At 40.0% G+C, this 16,519-nt stretch overlaps 3 protein-coding genes across 3 annotated transcripts in view; 2 read left to right on the forward strand and 1 right to left on the reverse strand.

The window, feature by feature from the left end:
* Window positions 1–4,046, reverse strand: part of LOC119424609 (protein unc-13 homolog B) — a 70,405-nt gene extending 66,359 nt beyond the window's left edge. The window contains exon 1 of the mRNA XM_037692096.1: window positions 3,919–4,046. Within this exon, the coding sequence (XP_037548024.1) occupies window positions 3,919–3,940 (22 nt within the window). The 5' untranslated portion in view covers window positions 3,941–4,046. The remainder of the gene's footprint in view (window positions 1–3,918) is intronic.
* Window positions 4,047–6,100: 2,054 nt separating this feature from the next.
* Window positions 6,101–8,284, forward strand: stoml2 (stomatin (EPB72)-like 2). The gene is made up of 9 exons (XM_037692716.1): window positions 6,101–6,255; window positions 6,472–6,571; window positions 6,743–6,801; window positions 6,902–7,003; window positions 7,086–7,220; window positions 7,359–7,503; window positions 7,597–7,676; window positions 7,784–7,912; window positions 8,016–8,284. The coding sequence occupies exons 1-9, from the start codon at window positions 6,226–6,228 to the stop codon at window positions 8,133–8,135; spliced, it is 900 nt and encodes a 299-aa protein (XP_037548644.1). The 5' UTR covers window positions 6,101–6,225; the 3' UTR covers window positions 8,136–8,284.
* A 1,294-nt stretch (window positions 8,285–9,578) lies between these two features.
* pigo (phosphatidylinositol glycan anchor biosynthesis, class O) lies at window positions 9,579–16,191 on the forward strand. Its single transcript, XM_037691808.1, has 11 exons — window positions 9,579–9,682; window positions 9,916–10,394; window positions 10,539–10,682; window positions 10,782–10,905; window positions 11,098–11,257; window positions 11,617–11,799; window positions 11,933–13,529; window positions 13,609–13,812; window positions 14,621–14,802; window positions 15,030–15,100; window positions 15,965–16,191. Exons 2-11 carry the CDS (start codon window positions 9,917–9,919, stop codon window positions 16,092–16,094), a joined length of 3,273 nt encoding a protein of 1,090 aa, XP_037547736.1. The 5' UTR covers window positions 9,579–9,682; window position 9,916; the 3' UTR covers window positions 16,095–16,191.
* The last annotated feature ends 328 nt before the right edge of the window (window positions 16,192–16,519 follow it).

The raw sequence follows: 16,519 nt of genomic DNA on the forward strand, positions 1-16,519 counted from the left end.
TAATTGTGTAGTAACTTGGGGAGGCTTTAAAGCCACTGAATGTATGGTTAATTTTCAGTTAAAATGTATAAAATATATATGTCTAAATCGCTACGAAAAAAGTAAAATGTCAAATATGGATAGATCAACACTGTTCAAATTTTGACAGAAAATTGAGAAGAAATTCAGTCTTTCCAAACAGAATGTGATCTGTGAAAAGAAAGGTCTGAACAGGAAGTGTCAACAGGATCTACAGCTACCGCTGTGGGGTTCTACTTCCACTTTGTGTGGCCTTTGGATTGAAGCGAAAGAGAGCAACAGATGGGCAGGAGATTACTCATGCAATCTCTAAGCAATCCTTCTCTCTCCCTCTCTCTGTTGTTTTTTTTTTCATAATTCCACTAAACTGTTGTTGGGTCCATTCAACCATCCTGCAGCAGCTCCATCACGTTTACACCAGCATGGCCTCTGCCTATAGCTACTGATTCTGCCATGTCCTGGACTGTGAACGTAGTAATGCCATAGCATGTGACCGATGTTAAATGTAAAATCCCAAGATTAAAAATAAAAACCCAAAACCTCAAGATTCTCATTCTTGACAACCCAACCCTAACTACTTTCACTCCGCAGTCCATAACTGCACCAGCTCCCCTGCACAAATCCTATCACCCCGCCCAGGCCTCTAGCTATGACCTCACTCCACCGAGGGCTTCGGGGATGGAAAGCATTTTATAGGTGATGGACGCAGTGTTCCTGTCCGTGTCCAAGTTAAGGCTTGGCAGTCGAGATTAAGTTTAGGGTCAAAGGATGGGGTTATGGTCAGGGTTTGGTTTAAAGACAAAGGTCAGAGGGTTAGGTTTAGGGAAAGGGGTACTGGGTTGGGTTCATCCAAAAAAGATTGGGCAAAATAAACTGATTAAATTTTAACAAGTGAACTTAAGGGCTGAGATTGTAGCAGTGCACTGAAATGTTTTATCCTGGGACAACCAACTTGAATTCATACAAATCCCAGTGATCTCTGTTTAATTTATTTATCAGCCGAAATGTCCTTCACCCACAACCCACCCAAGTGACTGAGGAGAAACACCGATCAGTGTTGTTCTTATTCTGTGAACCTCCTCCGAGCTTCACAAATGCTTTTAAATTGTCCAAAAGTGAGAACCCTGGCAGACTTTAGGAGGTTTTTATAAAGCCATGGTTCTCCCTGAAGACTTGAAAACAATTATTCAGACGATACAACTTGCTTGTGCCATGGCAAGATGTCGGTATATTCCGACACCAAATTGCTCATTTTTATAGCCTAATTAAATAAACAGTTATGTATGTAATGAGGCAATTCTTGTAAACCACATGAACCAATCCTATCAAACATGAACCTGTCACTATTTATTTATGAGTATCACTTCTTTATACATTACTGCAGGTTCCATTGGGTTAACAATATTTTCTTACAATAAAGAAAGTAGGCCAAGATGGAAAATAAGATTGTGTTGCACTCCTTACAATTATATGCACACCAAAGCAACTGGCCAAGCTCTACTAATAATAGGGTATATTTCAAGGAAGCTTTAATGCTATCAAAGATAAGTTGTTAACATACACAAACACATGCAGAGGCAAAAACATTATTGTCCACCATTGCCTTTTGCAGGCAGCCAATAATAAATCAATGGTGCAGGTTACTCACACTCTTTCCTCTTTCCTAATAAATATAACATTATGAAATTGAATAATTTTATACTCATCATGTTGCACGTTTTAATGGTAGTGAAGTCTTCTTTGACTTTCAGGTTAGCTTTTATTATACTTGGCCTTTCCAAGCCATTTCTGTTCAGAAACCTTTAAAGTCAGACACAAGTCTATTTGACAGCCAAGCGCTTCTGATTAACCTCCTAAAAAAACGACTGAAATTCACTTTAAAGGGAAGTTCATAGGTTGGGATCAGAGATTTAGTGATTTCCACGACAACTGCATGAGAGGAGAGCTGCAAAAGTCAGCGGTGACCTGGAGACATTTACAAGAGTGTTAAAGTAACTTAAGACTAACAGTAAATATTTGCAGGGCTGCGCAATCACATTGTGGAGGGATTTAAAGAACGTTTGAACAGTATTACATGGAGTTTGTTAAATGCCACGAGGCTCAAAGTTCTTGTGACACGGAGCGATTGTTTTCTTCAAACTCTAAAACACGAGACGAACGGAGAACTTTAATTCATTCGTGCGAGCCTGGCACAGACAGTACGAGGAGATCAAAACATCATGTGGCATTTTTAACATCCAAATGACGAGTGATGATCGGCCAAACATAAACCCCGTCTGGCAACAAATGCTGATTTTCAGACAGGCTTTGGAGATTTAGGCTGACCCATTTAACATGGTTTCCTTCGCTTGCGTGACTTTTAAAGGCGGGGGGTAAAAGGGAAGATCTGCAAGAACACAAAAAGCCATTCTTTCAGAACTGAAATTAAACACCATGTTAAAATGAAGCCAACTGTAATCTCAAGTTCTCAACTCAATAAAAGCTCATTTGACCCAAATGCTCAGTGGCATTTTATTCCTAACCTCTGAGAGGCCATTTCTACAGAAACACACCAGACTGTAATCAGACAACATTTAGATTTTTTTTTTTCCTCCAACCAATGTAACAAATATGGCTTTGATATGTATGACTTAAAGTTCTACCACTTCCTTGGTAAATAAGACGTTGTTCTATTAAAAGTTAGCAAATGAGCTGGTGGTTAAATATGAAAATGACTCTTTCTTTTAACAAAAAAAAGTAAATATGTCCAACATTATCTTCAATAAAAACAGTTAAACAATTAGATGCCTGCCAATGCGATGGAATTATTTCAATACTGCTAAAGATTACCATATTTTTTGGACCATAGGGCGCACTTAAAATCCATTTCATTTTTCTGACAGTGAGCCTTATAATCTGGTGCGTCTTATTTAATAATTCTGGTTGTGGTTACTGACCTCGACCAGATTTCATGTGTTACACAGCGCTCAAAAATGTGTATGTTTTGTATTGAGTGTTTTGTTTTGTATTTTATGTGATACAAATGAAAAATGTTGAGTTATTGTGAATGAGTTGAATAAAGTTTGACTTATTTGATTGTTTTGTGTGCCTTATAGTCTGAAAAATACAGTACAGTATTTTTTTAAATCAGTTTGGTGGGGCAAGCCTGGCCTGTTTGTTTTGAACTTGCAGCTTATTTGATTTTTATTTTTCCCCATCATAAAAAAAAATAATAATAATAATGTTTGGCCAAATCAGTTTTTTTTTTTCATAAAACTAAATATTACATAATGTGCTTTGCTGTTGCAAGTGATGCTAAACTGCTCCCACCCCTTTTGTTTACCCCCAGCTGCACAAGAAGACAGAACAAGCTGTCACTTTCATTTATTTCAACTGTTATTTAAGATTAAAACTTTTTTTTTAAAGAAACACTTTCACTTGCATAAGCTCAATAAAGGGGTTGCAATCTTTATGTTTCTAAAAAATAATAATAAAAAAAAAGGGGGGGGGGGGGGCGCATACCTGTTTGTTAATTGTTTTACAATACCAGTTAAAATAGGCTTTCCTAAATGTAGTTCTTCAGTAAAATCATAATATATCACGCTTGTATTTGTACATATTTCTGTCATATGCCAAAGTAAACAGTATAAACCACAAACAGCTGGTACGATGCGTGCACGGGGAAAATAAAATTGCCATCCAAATTAGAAAAGCAACCTGTGAGCAGTCCATTTAATATTTCTCTTAGAACTAGTTTGTCCAGTAAAAATCGCAGGTAGATCCTAAAAGTCACTTTGATTCAGATCACTCCGCCTGGGAATAACGCCTGCTCTTGTTTTGAGCAGATGACTCCATAAAAAAACAATTTGTTTAGCTTATAAAAAAGTTTAAACAATATAAAAATATATAAATGAAACTTACCTCTGACACATAATAACGACATGATAAAGCGCTTCCACAAACAAGCCAGTAGTTTCACAGTTTGTAGATGAGCCTTTCAACCGAGATTTACTAAGTGAGTTAACATATTAAAACTCGTTAAAACTGTTTGCAATGCTCTAATAAAATCTGGTTTTGATGCTTAAAAGCGTCTTAATGTTAACAGACGTGGGCAGAGAGCGACAGGCAGCCCCCCACCACGTCCACGCCATTATTAAAACTCCCATCACAGGTTTTCCAGACTGACCGACAGCCGGAGAGCTCTGAAACAAAGGCGGAGAAGACACCTGTTACTGGCGTGTGCGACATCCAATCAGAGGGAAGCTCTTCGGGATTAAGGGCGGGGCCTTTTGGGACGATCAACCAATCACCGACAGGCGCATAAAAAAAAAAACAAGGGTAAGTGACGCACTCATACTATAAAAATAAACCAAGTTACTACAATATACTTTTTATATTTATACTACTATACTTACAATTTAGGATAGTATCATACTTTTATTATTTTATGCTAATGTTTATTAAATGTTAAATGGTTATTGTTGCACCAGGGATCTGAAAGTAATGAAATTTAAATCCTGTGTATGTCCTGTACATATTGCAGCTTTGATAATAAAGTTGACTTTGACTACAAAGTTTTTTTTTTGTTTTTTTTTTTTTGTTCCTTGGATCCCCTTAGTTAAATATTTGTATTTTTTTATTAGGTTAATACACCATTAAACGAAGCAAATGTCCATCTGTGTGACATCTGTAATGTCTGACATCATTCTTCTTATTAAAACTACTTTTGTAAAGACCATTAATGTTTACATGTATAAAGTTATGGCAATGAATATGAGTAAACTTTTGGTGTACGGTAATTGATTTAAAAGAAAACATGACAAACATCCTCACCTTGTGGAATTAATATGTCAATACATGAGATTTAGTCATTGAGTGCATTTAATTTTCATTCAACTTTTAAGGTTAATCTCTATGATCACGAGGACTCATTTTCAAAAGAAATCTGTTTTAAACAAAAAAAAAATACTTTAAAAGTACCTGACTTCCATAAACATATACAAAAAAATATATATGAATAAATAAATAAAAAAAATGTTAAAGAGAACGGTCCAGAAACGCACATACATAATTAAACAAAACAAGTCACTTAAATGTATAAAATATTACATAAAATGTATGTCCCATTAGGTAAATAATTAGCATTAGATTTGTAGATAGTTTATATAGTTTACAAAAGTGTTAAACAGAGCTTATTTACAGTTTAAAACTTACAAGCTGTAGTTACATTTCTAGCGGAACCATCGCTCAACAACGGTGTCTGTTTGTCGTTTCGGCGGAGGTTTTTCAGCGTCGCACTACTGATGTAACTTTGCATTTCCTCTTTGACGAGGGTGACTCTCGTGAGTTCACGGTTCATATCAAGTCCAGTAAACTAGTCTGCATTTTATTTATTTTTTTACTTTGGCACATTTGATTTATAAAATAATGTTGCGAACGTTGTGTCGGAGGAGTGGGGCCATTTTGCAGGTAAGCTAGCTGTTTGCTACGCTAGTAGTTAGCTTGTGAACCAAACCGCCGGTAGTGCGTCATTCAGCACACAAAATGTTACACTAGTAGTCTGGTCTGCAGTGAATAATCAGTTTTAATTTGGATCAAGAGCATTTTGTTCCAAGCAATTTTAAAAAAACGAGTCTATTTCCTAATAATTTACTTGTAAAAACAAAGCTAAAATACTGCCTTTTTGTTCTAATTGGAATTGTATTATTATTATTTAGGAAAAAAAACTGGTTTGGCAACCATTTTTGACAAACCACACAATCTAAAAGAGCTATGTTCTTGTTTTTTTAGTATTTCACCCTGTTTTACGGTACCCTGATTTATTGTTTTGCTCATTTCTCTTATGTTAACTGCATTTTTACTGTAGTTTATTGCTATTGTTTACTGTTTTGTTGTCTGTACTTTATATGTTCTGTCTGGAACAGGTCCCTCTTGCAAATTAGTCCCCGTGGCTCAATGAGGCTAGCCTGTATAAATAAAGGTTGAATGAATGAATGCGTTGCTCTTATTTTAAACTGCTGATTGACTTTTTAAATGTCTTTTCTTGTGATTATCCAAAATGTATTGTTTAAGTTCTTTAGCTGTTTCGCTTATTTGTTTCTGTAGCAAGCCCAGCGAACTGCGCCAAAGCTGTGGGTAACACCGGCCCAGCAGAGATGGGCCTCCAGTCTGCCCGTGAACACTCTGGTACTGTTTGTACCCCAACAAGAAGCCTGGGTGGTGGAGAGGATGGGTCGTTTCCATCGTATCTTGGAGCCAGTATGAGCCTTTTAAAATTTACCTACAATTAAAATAAGCATTTGTTTGTTAGGTCATGTATAAGCCCACTAGTTTAAATGTGTTACTTATTGTACATTTTAAATACCATTTTTCTTTTTCTTTTTTTTTTTTTTGAACATTGTGCTGGTTAAAGTAAGATTAGAATGTCAAACCAGTTCTACACAATCTAACCTGTTTTCCTCTTACTACCTCTAGGGTTTGAACTTCCTCATACCCATTCTTGACAAAATTCGTTACGTGCAAAGTCTTAAAGAAATAGTGATTGATGTCCCAGAACAGTCTGCAGTATCTCTAGGTGAGTAATCCATTGCTTGTTTAATCCTCATAAGGAATTTAAGGCAGTTCATCTTTGAACAATGAAAATCATCTTTGCCAACAGACTTACTTCTCATTCTGAGACACAATCAATTTTTTGTTCACATCTTATCTAATTACCGTTTCACTTTTACCCCTCACTGTTCTCCAGATAATGTAACACTACAGATTGATGGAGTACTTTACTTAAGGATTCTAGACCCTTTTAAGGTATGCTGGCATACCAGTAATAGTCCGTTTAATTACATTTATTTCTCTTACCAACATAATACATCAGTGCTTTTAACATCTCCTTTATCCCTTCCCCCAGGCCAGCTATGGTGTTGAAGATCCAGAGTATGCAGTCACTCAGTTGGCACAAACCACTATGCGATCAGAACTGGGCAAACTGGCATTAGACAAAGTGTTCCGGGTAAAGACAAACTACCGCTGTATCTTAAATCCTTTTGTTTTTGTACATGAAAAGTTGAAATGATGTGTTCTGTATGTCCAAGGAAAGAGAGTCCCTCAACTCCAACATTGTCCACTCCATCAACCAAGCTTCGGATGAATGGGGTATCCGCTGCCTCCGGTACGAAATCAAAAATATTCACGTTCCTCCTCGAGTCAAAGAATCCATGCAGATGCAGGTGAGAAACGGAATACAGCTTTGTAGAATGCAGATTTCAGTCACTCAAGTAGTCTAGAAAATGCTCTTCAATTATGAGACTTTAGGGAAAGTAGCGTAGTTTAAATCACAGATAAAACATTACATTTTGTGTGTGAAGGTGGAGGCTGAACGTAAAAAGAGAGCCACTGTGCTGGAGTCTGAAGGGACGAGAGAGGCAGCCATTAATGTTGCCGAGGGTCGTAAACAAGCTCAGATCCTGGCCTCAGAAGGTGAAAAAGCAGAGCAGATCAACAAAGCAGCTGGTAGGTGTATTATGAGGACTAATTTCTTACTTGTGAGCTAAATCATGTGTAGGATTTATAAACATAGATGATGGATTACTGTGTTTTCTCCAGGTGAAGCCCAAGCAGTCTTAGCCAGAGCTGAGGCAAAGGCGAAGGCAATCTGCATGCTGTCCGATGCTCTGACTGAGCAAGTAAATATGTTTTTCTCTTTTTTTTCAGTAACAGTGAACAAAGTCTATGTATGGGTAATGGATATTTTGGGGTTAATTTTTACAATGTTTGTGTGTGCATTTTACAGAATGGAAATGCAGCTGCTTCACTGAGCGTTGCTGAACAGTATGTGTCAGCCTTTTCCAACCTGGCCAAACAATCTAACACAATCCTTCTGCCCTCTAATACTGGTGATGTCAGTGGAATGGTAACACAGGTTTGTGTTCATGCACTTCTGCGTCTGATCATTTTCAAAGCATTAACTGGACTGAGTACAAGTAGTTATGACACTTGTGTTAACTTGTTCCCTTGTCATTCAGGCTATGACCATTTACAGTACACTGGCAAAGGCGAACGCAGCACCATCCCTAGAAGTGGTGGAGGAGAAAAAGGAGATTTGGAAAGAGTCGGAAATCCCTGAAGAGCAAAGAACTGACTAAACTCAGAATATTAAACACAAAGCACCAGATTAAGTCTAAATGTTTTTTTGTAAGCCGTGTTCACAAACCTTCTCTTGACAAGACCAAACAGGAAAAACAAACTTTCTGAAGTGGTCTGATGTCCTGCTCAGTAGGATATCACATTTTATGTTTGAAGATTCTCCCTGTTTTTTTTTTAATTTTTATTATTGTTTGATTGGGATCTAAAACCATCCTATAGGTTTTATTTTTTATACCTGTGACTGATGGAAATGTTGGCCCAGTCATTGATTCATCTTCCTGTACATGCATTATATTTGTCCCTATAATGTTGAAGCATAAATCTTACCATTCAACCAGATTCACTGACTACAAATGTGTCTTTGATGTGTACTCTTTTTTTTTTTTTGTTTGTTTTCTCTCCAAAATTTACTCAAACTAGTTTATGTGTAATTGTTCGTTATAAAATGAGCTCAGTGGAAGCATCACATTTTTATATACGTTTTTTTTTTTTTTTCAGTGACAACACCTTAACTAATATACATTTTTGGTAAATAATTTGGTTTATGTTTTAAATGAAAATTATAAAAATAGCAATTGCTGTTTACCACGTTGAACTGTTTTAAAAAGAATAAATCATTCACTTGAACTTGAACAAAATGAATGAGTTTGAAAAAGAAGAGCTAATGTTTAAGGAGAAGTCAGATTAACTTTAAATGTGGTCCATTACAAATTATACAACAATTTGTTGGCTAAAAACTTATGCACATAAAACTACAATAATATCTAATGAAACGAATATGTTTCCTATTTAAAACTATTATACATAAGTCACATGCCAAGTGTGTCAACGTATCTGAGAAGTTGGTGGCAACCTATGTTTTATCAACAAAGTAAAATTAAATTGCATGTGATGGTTAATCTAGATAAAATTATTGCTTTGTAATTAATATATTTCAGATCCTATTCTCTGCATATTTGCATTCGCTTGCATATTACAGAGTACACTTACAGAACAGCAGAAACATGCTTAAATACATCGGAGCATTAAGATTTAGTGTGGTACAAAATCTATTCAAGAAACTTAAATTCTTGTAATTACAATTTGGTCATTTCAAATACTCCATAGAATTTAAATTTGTGTATTATTTATTCCCTTTACGTTGCCTTGAAGGCTAGAGCAGCTGCTTTATAATAATTTTAAACTAAAACTTATTTAAACAAAATATCCCAAATAAATGTATTTAAATAATGTGTTTTATAATCGTATTACACTAATAGGTTTGCTTCTTCTACCAATTCCGAGTACGAGTTACCTGAAAGCCGAAACTCTGGGACTCAAAAACATAACGGAAATTGGTGTTATGGAAAAACCTGTCCGCCGTGAATTTCCGCCGCGTAACCAGTACTTATAGTTCCTACCTGAAACCCCACTGTACCTGTCCCAATGAAGGTGAACGTGCAGTTCGTTCTCTGTTTACACGAGACACCTGCACTCCTGTGTTATTAACACACACATTTACTTTTGTCCTCCGGCTCAGAGAGGACGGAAACTCAACCGCTACAAGGTCAGTGGCAGAAAAGAGGCGAGCTAGCCCTGCTAACAACATTATATTGACCGTTTATGCGTCTCTACGTTAGCTAGTTTTACCTGTTTATCTTTACACCTTTCCCCGCTACACTTGACTTAATGGTTTCCGTGAGCTGTAGAGTTTATCATCACTTAAAGTCACTGATATTAGTTCTCATATGCCGATTTAAAATGATGCAGGATAATTGTGTTCCCTTACTGCTCGTTTAGGATGAAGGGACTGCCAGTGCTGTCCCTGCTCCTTTGGTTGTGTGCCGTGTACTTTGTGGGTATCTACCTCTTCTTGGGCGGCTTCTTGCTGGTGAGGCTGGAGGTGAACAGGACCAGCACGTGCGGAGACGTGTTGTATCCCGGAGAGGAGCCAGGTGATTTCTGCCGTGCCCAGCCGCGGTTCCGTAGGGCTGTCGTCCTCATCATCGACGCCTTGAAGGTTGATTTCGCCCGCTTTGACCCCAGCAACACGGCGCCACGACCCTATGAGAACAAGCTGCCAGTGCTGGAGGAGAACGTCTCATCCAAGCCTCTTCAAAGCCGCTTGTACCCCTTCCGAGCAGACCCACCTACGACCACCATGCAGAGAATCAAGGGCTTCACAACCGGATCCTTGCCGACCTTTGTGGATGTAGGTAATAACTTTGCATCCAGTGCCATTTTGGAGGACAACCTCATCCACCAGTTTGGGCAAATGGGTGAGTTTCACATTCAAAAGCTATCATACAAAATGCTTTAAGACGATAAAACTTTTTTTCTGGAGCTAATATTTTATTCATGTATGCTAAATAAAAATAAAAAAAACTTTTATTGTGCTTGTGAAACTTGCATCCCCCTCACAGGCAAACGGGTGGTGTTCATGGGCGATGACACTTGGGAGAGTCTCTTTCCTAAGAAGTTCCACCGCTCTCTGCCCTTCCCTTCTTTCAATGTCAAGGATCTGCACACTGTGGATAACGGCATCCTGCAGCACCTTTACACAACTAGTATGTAATTAACCTCAACAGTCATTGTGTACATATTTAATGCCATCCATTTGTTTGCACTTCGTTAATTTTTATGTCTGTTTATCTTGATTTACATAGTGGTGGGTGATGATTGGGACATCCTGCTTGCACATTTTCTTGGAGTGGATCACTGTGGTCACAGGTTTGGCCCCGACCACCCGGCTATGGCTGACAAGCTCACCCAGATGGATGGTGTCATCAGGTCAGACAAAAGTATAGCTGCTACACACATTGCACCTTCAGTTTGTCTTTAGTTTGAGGAAGGGTTGCCTGTTTCACCAAGTCATGATGCATATAGAGAGATACTAGCTGGTTTGAAAGTGAGAACCTAATGGTTTTACTGAACCCTCAGACATTGTCCTAATAACTGTTCATATTTGTTCTCTTTGTCCAGGTCTGTGATTGACCGTCTGCAGAATGACACCCTCTTGGTGGTGATGGGAGATCATGGGATGACGGACAATGGAGATCATGGAGGAGAAAGTCAGAAGGAGACCGATGCTGCTCTCTTCCTTTACAGTCCGTCCCCTATCTTTCAAGCACCCCCGCCTCAGGTGAGCATAGAAGCTTCAGTCAGTTTTAACAAGAAATAATCAAATCATATTGCAAGACATGGGTTTAAAGTATGACTATACCCTTTATTATATAGTTACATCTATTCTTGTGTCAAATTATGCAGTAAAGCTAAAAGTCAATTTGAAACTTCTTTGCCTTTTTCTTTAAATGCAGGGAAATCTATTCAAAGTAGAATTTTCATTATGTCTTCAAAATATTTGTCACATATTTGAACATCCTATTTTAAAGATTTCCATGTGATATTTAGAAGTTAAACAGAAATTCTTAATATTTCATGTATTGTTGTAGTTTTGGATATCAGAAACATGGCATTTATTTTATTCCGCTTCATTTACAGAGCGAACCAGATGTGGTTCCACAGACAGACCTTGTGCCCACCCTGGCTCTGTTGTTGGGGGTCCCAATCCCATACAGCAGCGTAGGGCAGGTCCTGCTGCCTCTATTCCCTCTGCACGAGCAAACACGAGGTGCAGTTGGAGTTCTCAGCCAGCTGGAGGCGCTGTGGATCAACGCAAAGCAGGTAGTGTGTTGAGTAAAAACAAGGTTAATCAGCACTGTTTTCATTTTCCTCTCTGACAGCATTATTTCCTTCACATATCCTGAAGCATGTTAAGTAATTGTATTTGTTTTCAATTTTATGTCTGTTTCTGAAGGTTAACCGTTTCCTGGAGACATACTCTGGTATGGCCAAAGATATCCCACCAGAGAGCCTCTCACAGCTGAAAGAGGAATTTGCCCGTCTCTCCTCTGAGTACCTCACCTCTGTTAAAGAGGGTCAATCACCCCCCCTACACCTGGCCTCTTCGCTGCAGGCCTACCTCACCTCAGTCAGAGACACCTGCCGCGCTACATGGGCTCGATTTAACCCACTAAAGATGGCAGCAGGTTTAGCCATCCTGTCGTCTGCCTGCCTCATGTGTTTTGTGATGTCTGAACTCTCCCTGCTGCTGATAACGGAGAATGCTTCAGGACTGAAGGTGCCAGTTCTTGTGGCGCTCACAGTGGGAGTTTGTGCCGCTGCTGCTCAGCTGCTCACACGGGGCTACGTTGAGGCAGCGTGGTGCCTGGCAGCTGGTGCTTTCAGCTCTGAAGTTCCCTTCTTCTGGAGAGCTTGTCGGCTCAAAGCCCCCGCCGTGTCAAAGAATGGAGCTAAAGCTGCAAAGCTCTCCAGGTGGTTGACCCCGCGCCATCTCCTCATCCCTCCTCTGGTGGCGCCACTCATCCGGTGTGCCGCTCTGCTCTCCGATAGCTACGTGATTGCAGAAGGCCGTGTTGTAACTTTTCTAGTCCTCTCATTGGTTCTCTATATCCCCATCCATCTCAACTGGAAAGATGTGCTTTTCCCACAAAGCCTCAACCCGCTGAAGTCTGCTGGGCTGCTACCTTCCCCAGTCTTGTCCCCGTCAACAGTGAGGAGAGAAAGCAACATTCTCCTCGCCTGCGTTGGTGTTCTTCTCGGCAGCGTGTACCTTTCCCTCTACTTTCACGGCTGCAGAGAGGAGCAGGGCTTCTGCCAGCCGTCGCCATTCCTTTCTCCACTTTCGCGGTTGCTGGACAACCAGCTGAAGAACCTGTACTACGTTCTCTCCGTCATCTCTCTTGGCGTTTGCACGTATCTGTTGCGGCACTGTCTGTGCCACTACGGTAATCTCAACTCCTCAAGTGGAGCTGTGTTCACAGCCCACTGGATTCTGCCACTGCTGTCCGTGTGCGTGGCGCTGCACTGGGCAGTTAGTGCCACTTCGGAGGATAGCTTCAGGAAGCTGGCTGAGCTGATCCGAATGGCTCAGCTGTCCCTCCCGCGGGCCGCTTTCTGTCTTCTGGGACTCGGGCTGGGTCTGATCTGGCTAGACCCCATCACCGTGTTTGTGAAGAGCAGGACCGCAGCTTCCTCCAGAAGTTCGGTTCTCTCCACGCCCCGTTACAGAGCAAGCACCGGCATCAGCCCCCAAGCCGAACTGCGCCATCTGATCCCCCAGATCTACCAGCGCATGCGCAGCTCCCTGGATGCCGTAGAGCTCAGTGGAGGCACTGAGGCAGACAACCGTCCCACTGTGGAGGCCTACGGACTGGGAACAGTCTACTCCGCCCCCGTGCTGCTGTTCTGTGGCATGTTGGGAATAGGACTGCTGCTGCTGCACCCAGAGGGAATGGCTCTGTCTTTTCTCTTGCTGCTGCTAGAAATGGGAGCCTTGTTGCACATTCATGCCTCTTCCACAACCCTCAGTGACATGCATGGAGCTCCCTCTGGTGAGATGTTCACAAATACACATTTTTTTTTATTCATGGTTATAAACAAGCTGCTTACTCACCTCACTTCCTCCCTCAGGTGATTTTAATGTGCCCTGGGCTCCTGTAGTGGTGTGGTCGCTAGCTGTCACACAGTTCTTCCATGCCACTGGTCACCTGCCCACCTTTCCCTCCATTCAGTGGGGTGCTGCCTTTGTGGGATTCCCTGATGGACATACAGGCACCGTATTACCTGCTCTACTGGTTCTCCTCAACACATTTGCTTCAAACATCCTATTTGCAGGTACTTTTTTTAACACACTCAGTCCTTCATGAAAAGAAGCTTAAGTGATCAAAGAGTAGGCCTGTCGCGATAAACAATAAATCAATTAATCGCATGATAAATGAAAAGTGTCAACCTCATTTTCATTTATCGGATTTATCGTTTCTTCGTGACTCTCTTTCTACTGAAGACACTGGATGACAAAATGCTCGACTCCGGTGCTCTTCACTGACCCCTCCCTTTCTTTTTTCTCTTTAAAATCAATTTTAACGATCCAAAATCTTGTTTTTTGGGGGGGGGGAGAACCTCCGTCTTGTCGAAGCTCCAAAATTCAGTTGAAACCCGTGCCTTCGTATAAAAAGTTGTTTTGCTGCAAAAATAAGCTGAGAATTTGTTTACTGTTTTTTTTATTAAAAAAAAAAAAAAAGCTTTGTGTGAAAAATGCTATGGGAAAGAGTTCCAACCACACCGAGCGTCCGCCATTTCGAGAACCGAATAAAGGAAGTAGAGGCAGCCCGTGTCACGTCAAGGGGCCTCTCTCCCATTTTTATTAAAGAGACACGCTGCTCGCTCCCTCGCTATCCATCTTTCGGTTTAAACAGTCTTATAGTGCCATCTGGTGGTCGAAAAAAGGTACTACACACAAAACAAATTAACAAACATGTCTTCTTAAATTTGACAATAATTACTAATTGTCAAACTTCAAACAATATTATCGTTTATCGCAATAATTTCTGAGACAATCGCCCAGAAAAATTTGTTATCGTAACAGGCCTTTTCACTAGTTTGGTACAATACAGATTATTTATTTATTTGTCCTTGTCTTCAGTGAGCTGTCCATTACTGCTGTTTTGGCCTCTGGTGCGTGAAGTGCGTGAGGTGCGTGGGAGCAGAAGGGGGGAGGAAGGTGAGGATGCCGTGATGGAAATGAGGCTGAGAGAAAACCCCCAGCAGTTCAGCTCTGCCCTTCTGCAACTCTCAACACGCTACCTCTTTATTCTTGGAGCACAGGTTTGTCATCAGTCACTCACTTTGATCAGATTCATAAAGTAGAACCAGTTTTCCTCTTTTCCCACTAATGGGAAACATGATTTAGCCAAGCAGAATATGAGATGGTATTAAGTTGTTATTTTAAGGTAATGCGAGTTTCTTTTTCCTTTTACCTGGAATCATGTTCTTTATTAAATATGATTCAGTAGTGCATCAAACAGCACTCAGTGTCTCATCTTTCTTCACAGGTCTTTTCATCAGTTTGCGCTGCTGCAATTCTCAGGAGACACCTAATGGTGTGGAAGGTCTTTGCACCCAAGTAAGTGCCTGAATGGATTTTCCAACTCTCAGTACTGACTTCTGAGAATTTGGACACGGTTATAACTGGAAGCCACTAGACTTTTCAGTAAACGCGCCTTACAGAATCTAGGTGTACCGTATTTTCTGCCGTATATGTCGCACCACCCTATAAGTCGCATCAGTCAAAAAAAAGTCTAATAAAGTGGAAAAATACATAAATAAGTCGCTTTGCCGTATATGTCGCATCTATTATGCATCACAACCCGGAAATGTACATGCATGGGAGGACTTAATACGCGGAAGTAGGCACGTGCACATGAGGACTCGCTGTGCATTTTTTTAGAAATTTAATAAGATAACCATCTAAAAACATTCATTTGTTGGCTCGACTTTATAGCAAAGGTGTGTCTCAGTTGAACTTTTACTTAATAAATGCACTTTAATGATCAAATCAGCTGAATCTCCGGGGCGGCGCAGCGAAATTAAGCTGATTTGACGTTTGCTCCAGGCGAGCTGGATGAAGGTGGCCAAGCCAATTCATTAATAGCCACTTACCTATTACATGACACAAGAGCATGCCATACTACTCGAGTGCCATGTAAAGGCTGAAAATGGTAGTGTTCAATATTTTCAGTCAGAATGAATTAAAATGGTCATATCTCAACCAAAAATTGTTTTATAAATATGGGGAAAATTTCATAAATAAGTCGCTTTGGCGTATAAGTTGCAGGGCATGCAAATTATGCAAAAAAGGTGACTTATAGGCTGAAAAATAGGGTAGTTGTTTATAAATTCACAGCCCCATGTTCTAATTAATGCTTGTGTTCTGAAGGACTTGGTTGGGATAGTTTGGACATGAGCATGGTTTGTTTTGTCCTTCCAGGTTAATGTTTGAAGCCTTGGGGTTCCTGGTGAGCAGCACATCTCTGCTGATTGGAGTCACGTTAGTGCTGAGAGTCGACATGGCCGTGGGCCGCTGGTTTAAAAAACTCATCCCAGATGCATCCAGGTAGCAATGATGCTGCTTATGCTTTTCCACTGGAATCCACCAGAGCTCACTGTGCCACTAAAAAACTGCCATGAATATGAAGACTGAAACAAAAGAACAGAAAAAAAAGATCATGTGTGATGATCAAACAGGACTCTACTGAAAACTCTTAAAACCTGTGCATTGCAGGACTGTGATAAAACATTAAAAAAAAGTTTTTTTTATTGAAATGCATCACAAATGTTGAGCCAGGCCTTTCAAAGGCTTTCGTTGTGCGAGTTACACGTGGAGCCTTTAATGAATATTTTCTCATATTTTCTAACTTATGAATGAAACCCATCTGAAACAGCCATGTTTGCATGTAGTGAAAACTGCACAAGTCTCAAACATTACAGTATTTTGTGCCAGCATTGGATACGTCTCATCAATAAGTAGGTAAGTCCAAATATT

Source organism: Nematolebias whitei, chromosome 18 (assembly GCF_014905685.2).
Source record: "Nematolebias whitei isolate Nwh7 chromosome 18, NemWhi1, whole genome shotgun sequence".
Lineage (NCBI taxonomy): Eukaryota > Metazoa > Chordata > Actinopteri > Cyprinodontiformes > Rivulidae > Nematolebias > Nematolebias whitei.

Excerpts from the sequence above, each read along its gene's own strand:
- stoml2 (XM_037692716.1), top strand. The coding sequence starts at position 6,226 with ATGGGTCGTTTCCATCGTATCTTGGAGCCA. Across the intron at positions 6,572-6,742 it reads ACAGTCTGCAGTATCTCTAG|ATAATGTAACACTACAGATT; the intron begins GTGAGTAATCCA and ends ACTGTTCTCCAG. Across the intron at positions 7,504-7,596 it reads GCAGATCAACAAAGCAGCTG|GTGAAGCCCAAGCAGTCTTA; the intron begins GTAGGTGTATTA and ends TGTTTTCTCCAG.
- pigo (XM_037691808.1), top strand. The coding sequence starts at position 9,917 with ATGAAGGGACTGCCAGTGCTGTCCCTGCTCCTTTGGTTGTGTGCCGTG. Across the intron at positions 10,906-11,097 it reads CAGATGGATGGTGTCATCAG|GTCTGTGATTGACCGTCTGC; the intron begins GTCAGACAAAAG and ends CTCTTTGTCCAG. Across the intron at positions 11,800-11,932 it reads TGTGGATCAACGCAAAGCAG|GTTAACCGTTTCCTGGAGAC; the intron begins GTAGTGTGTTGA and ends CTGTTTCTGAAG.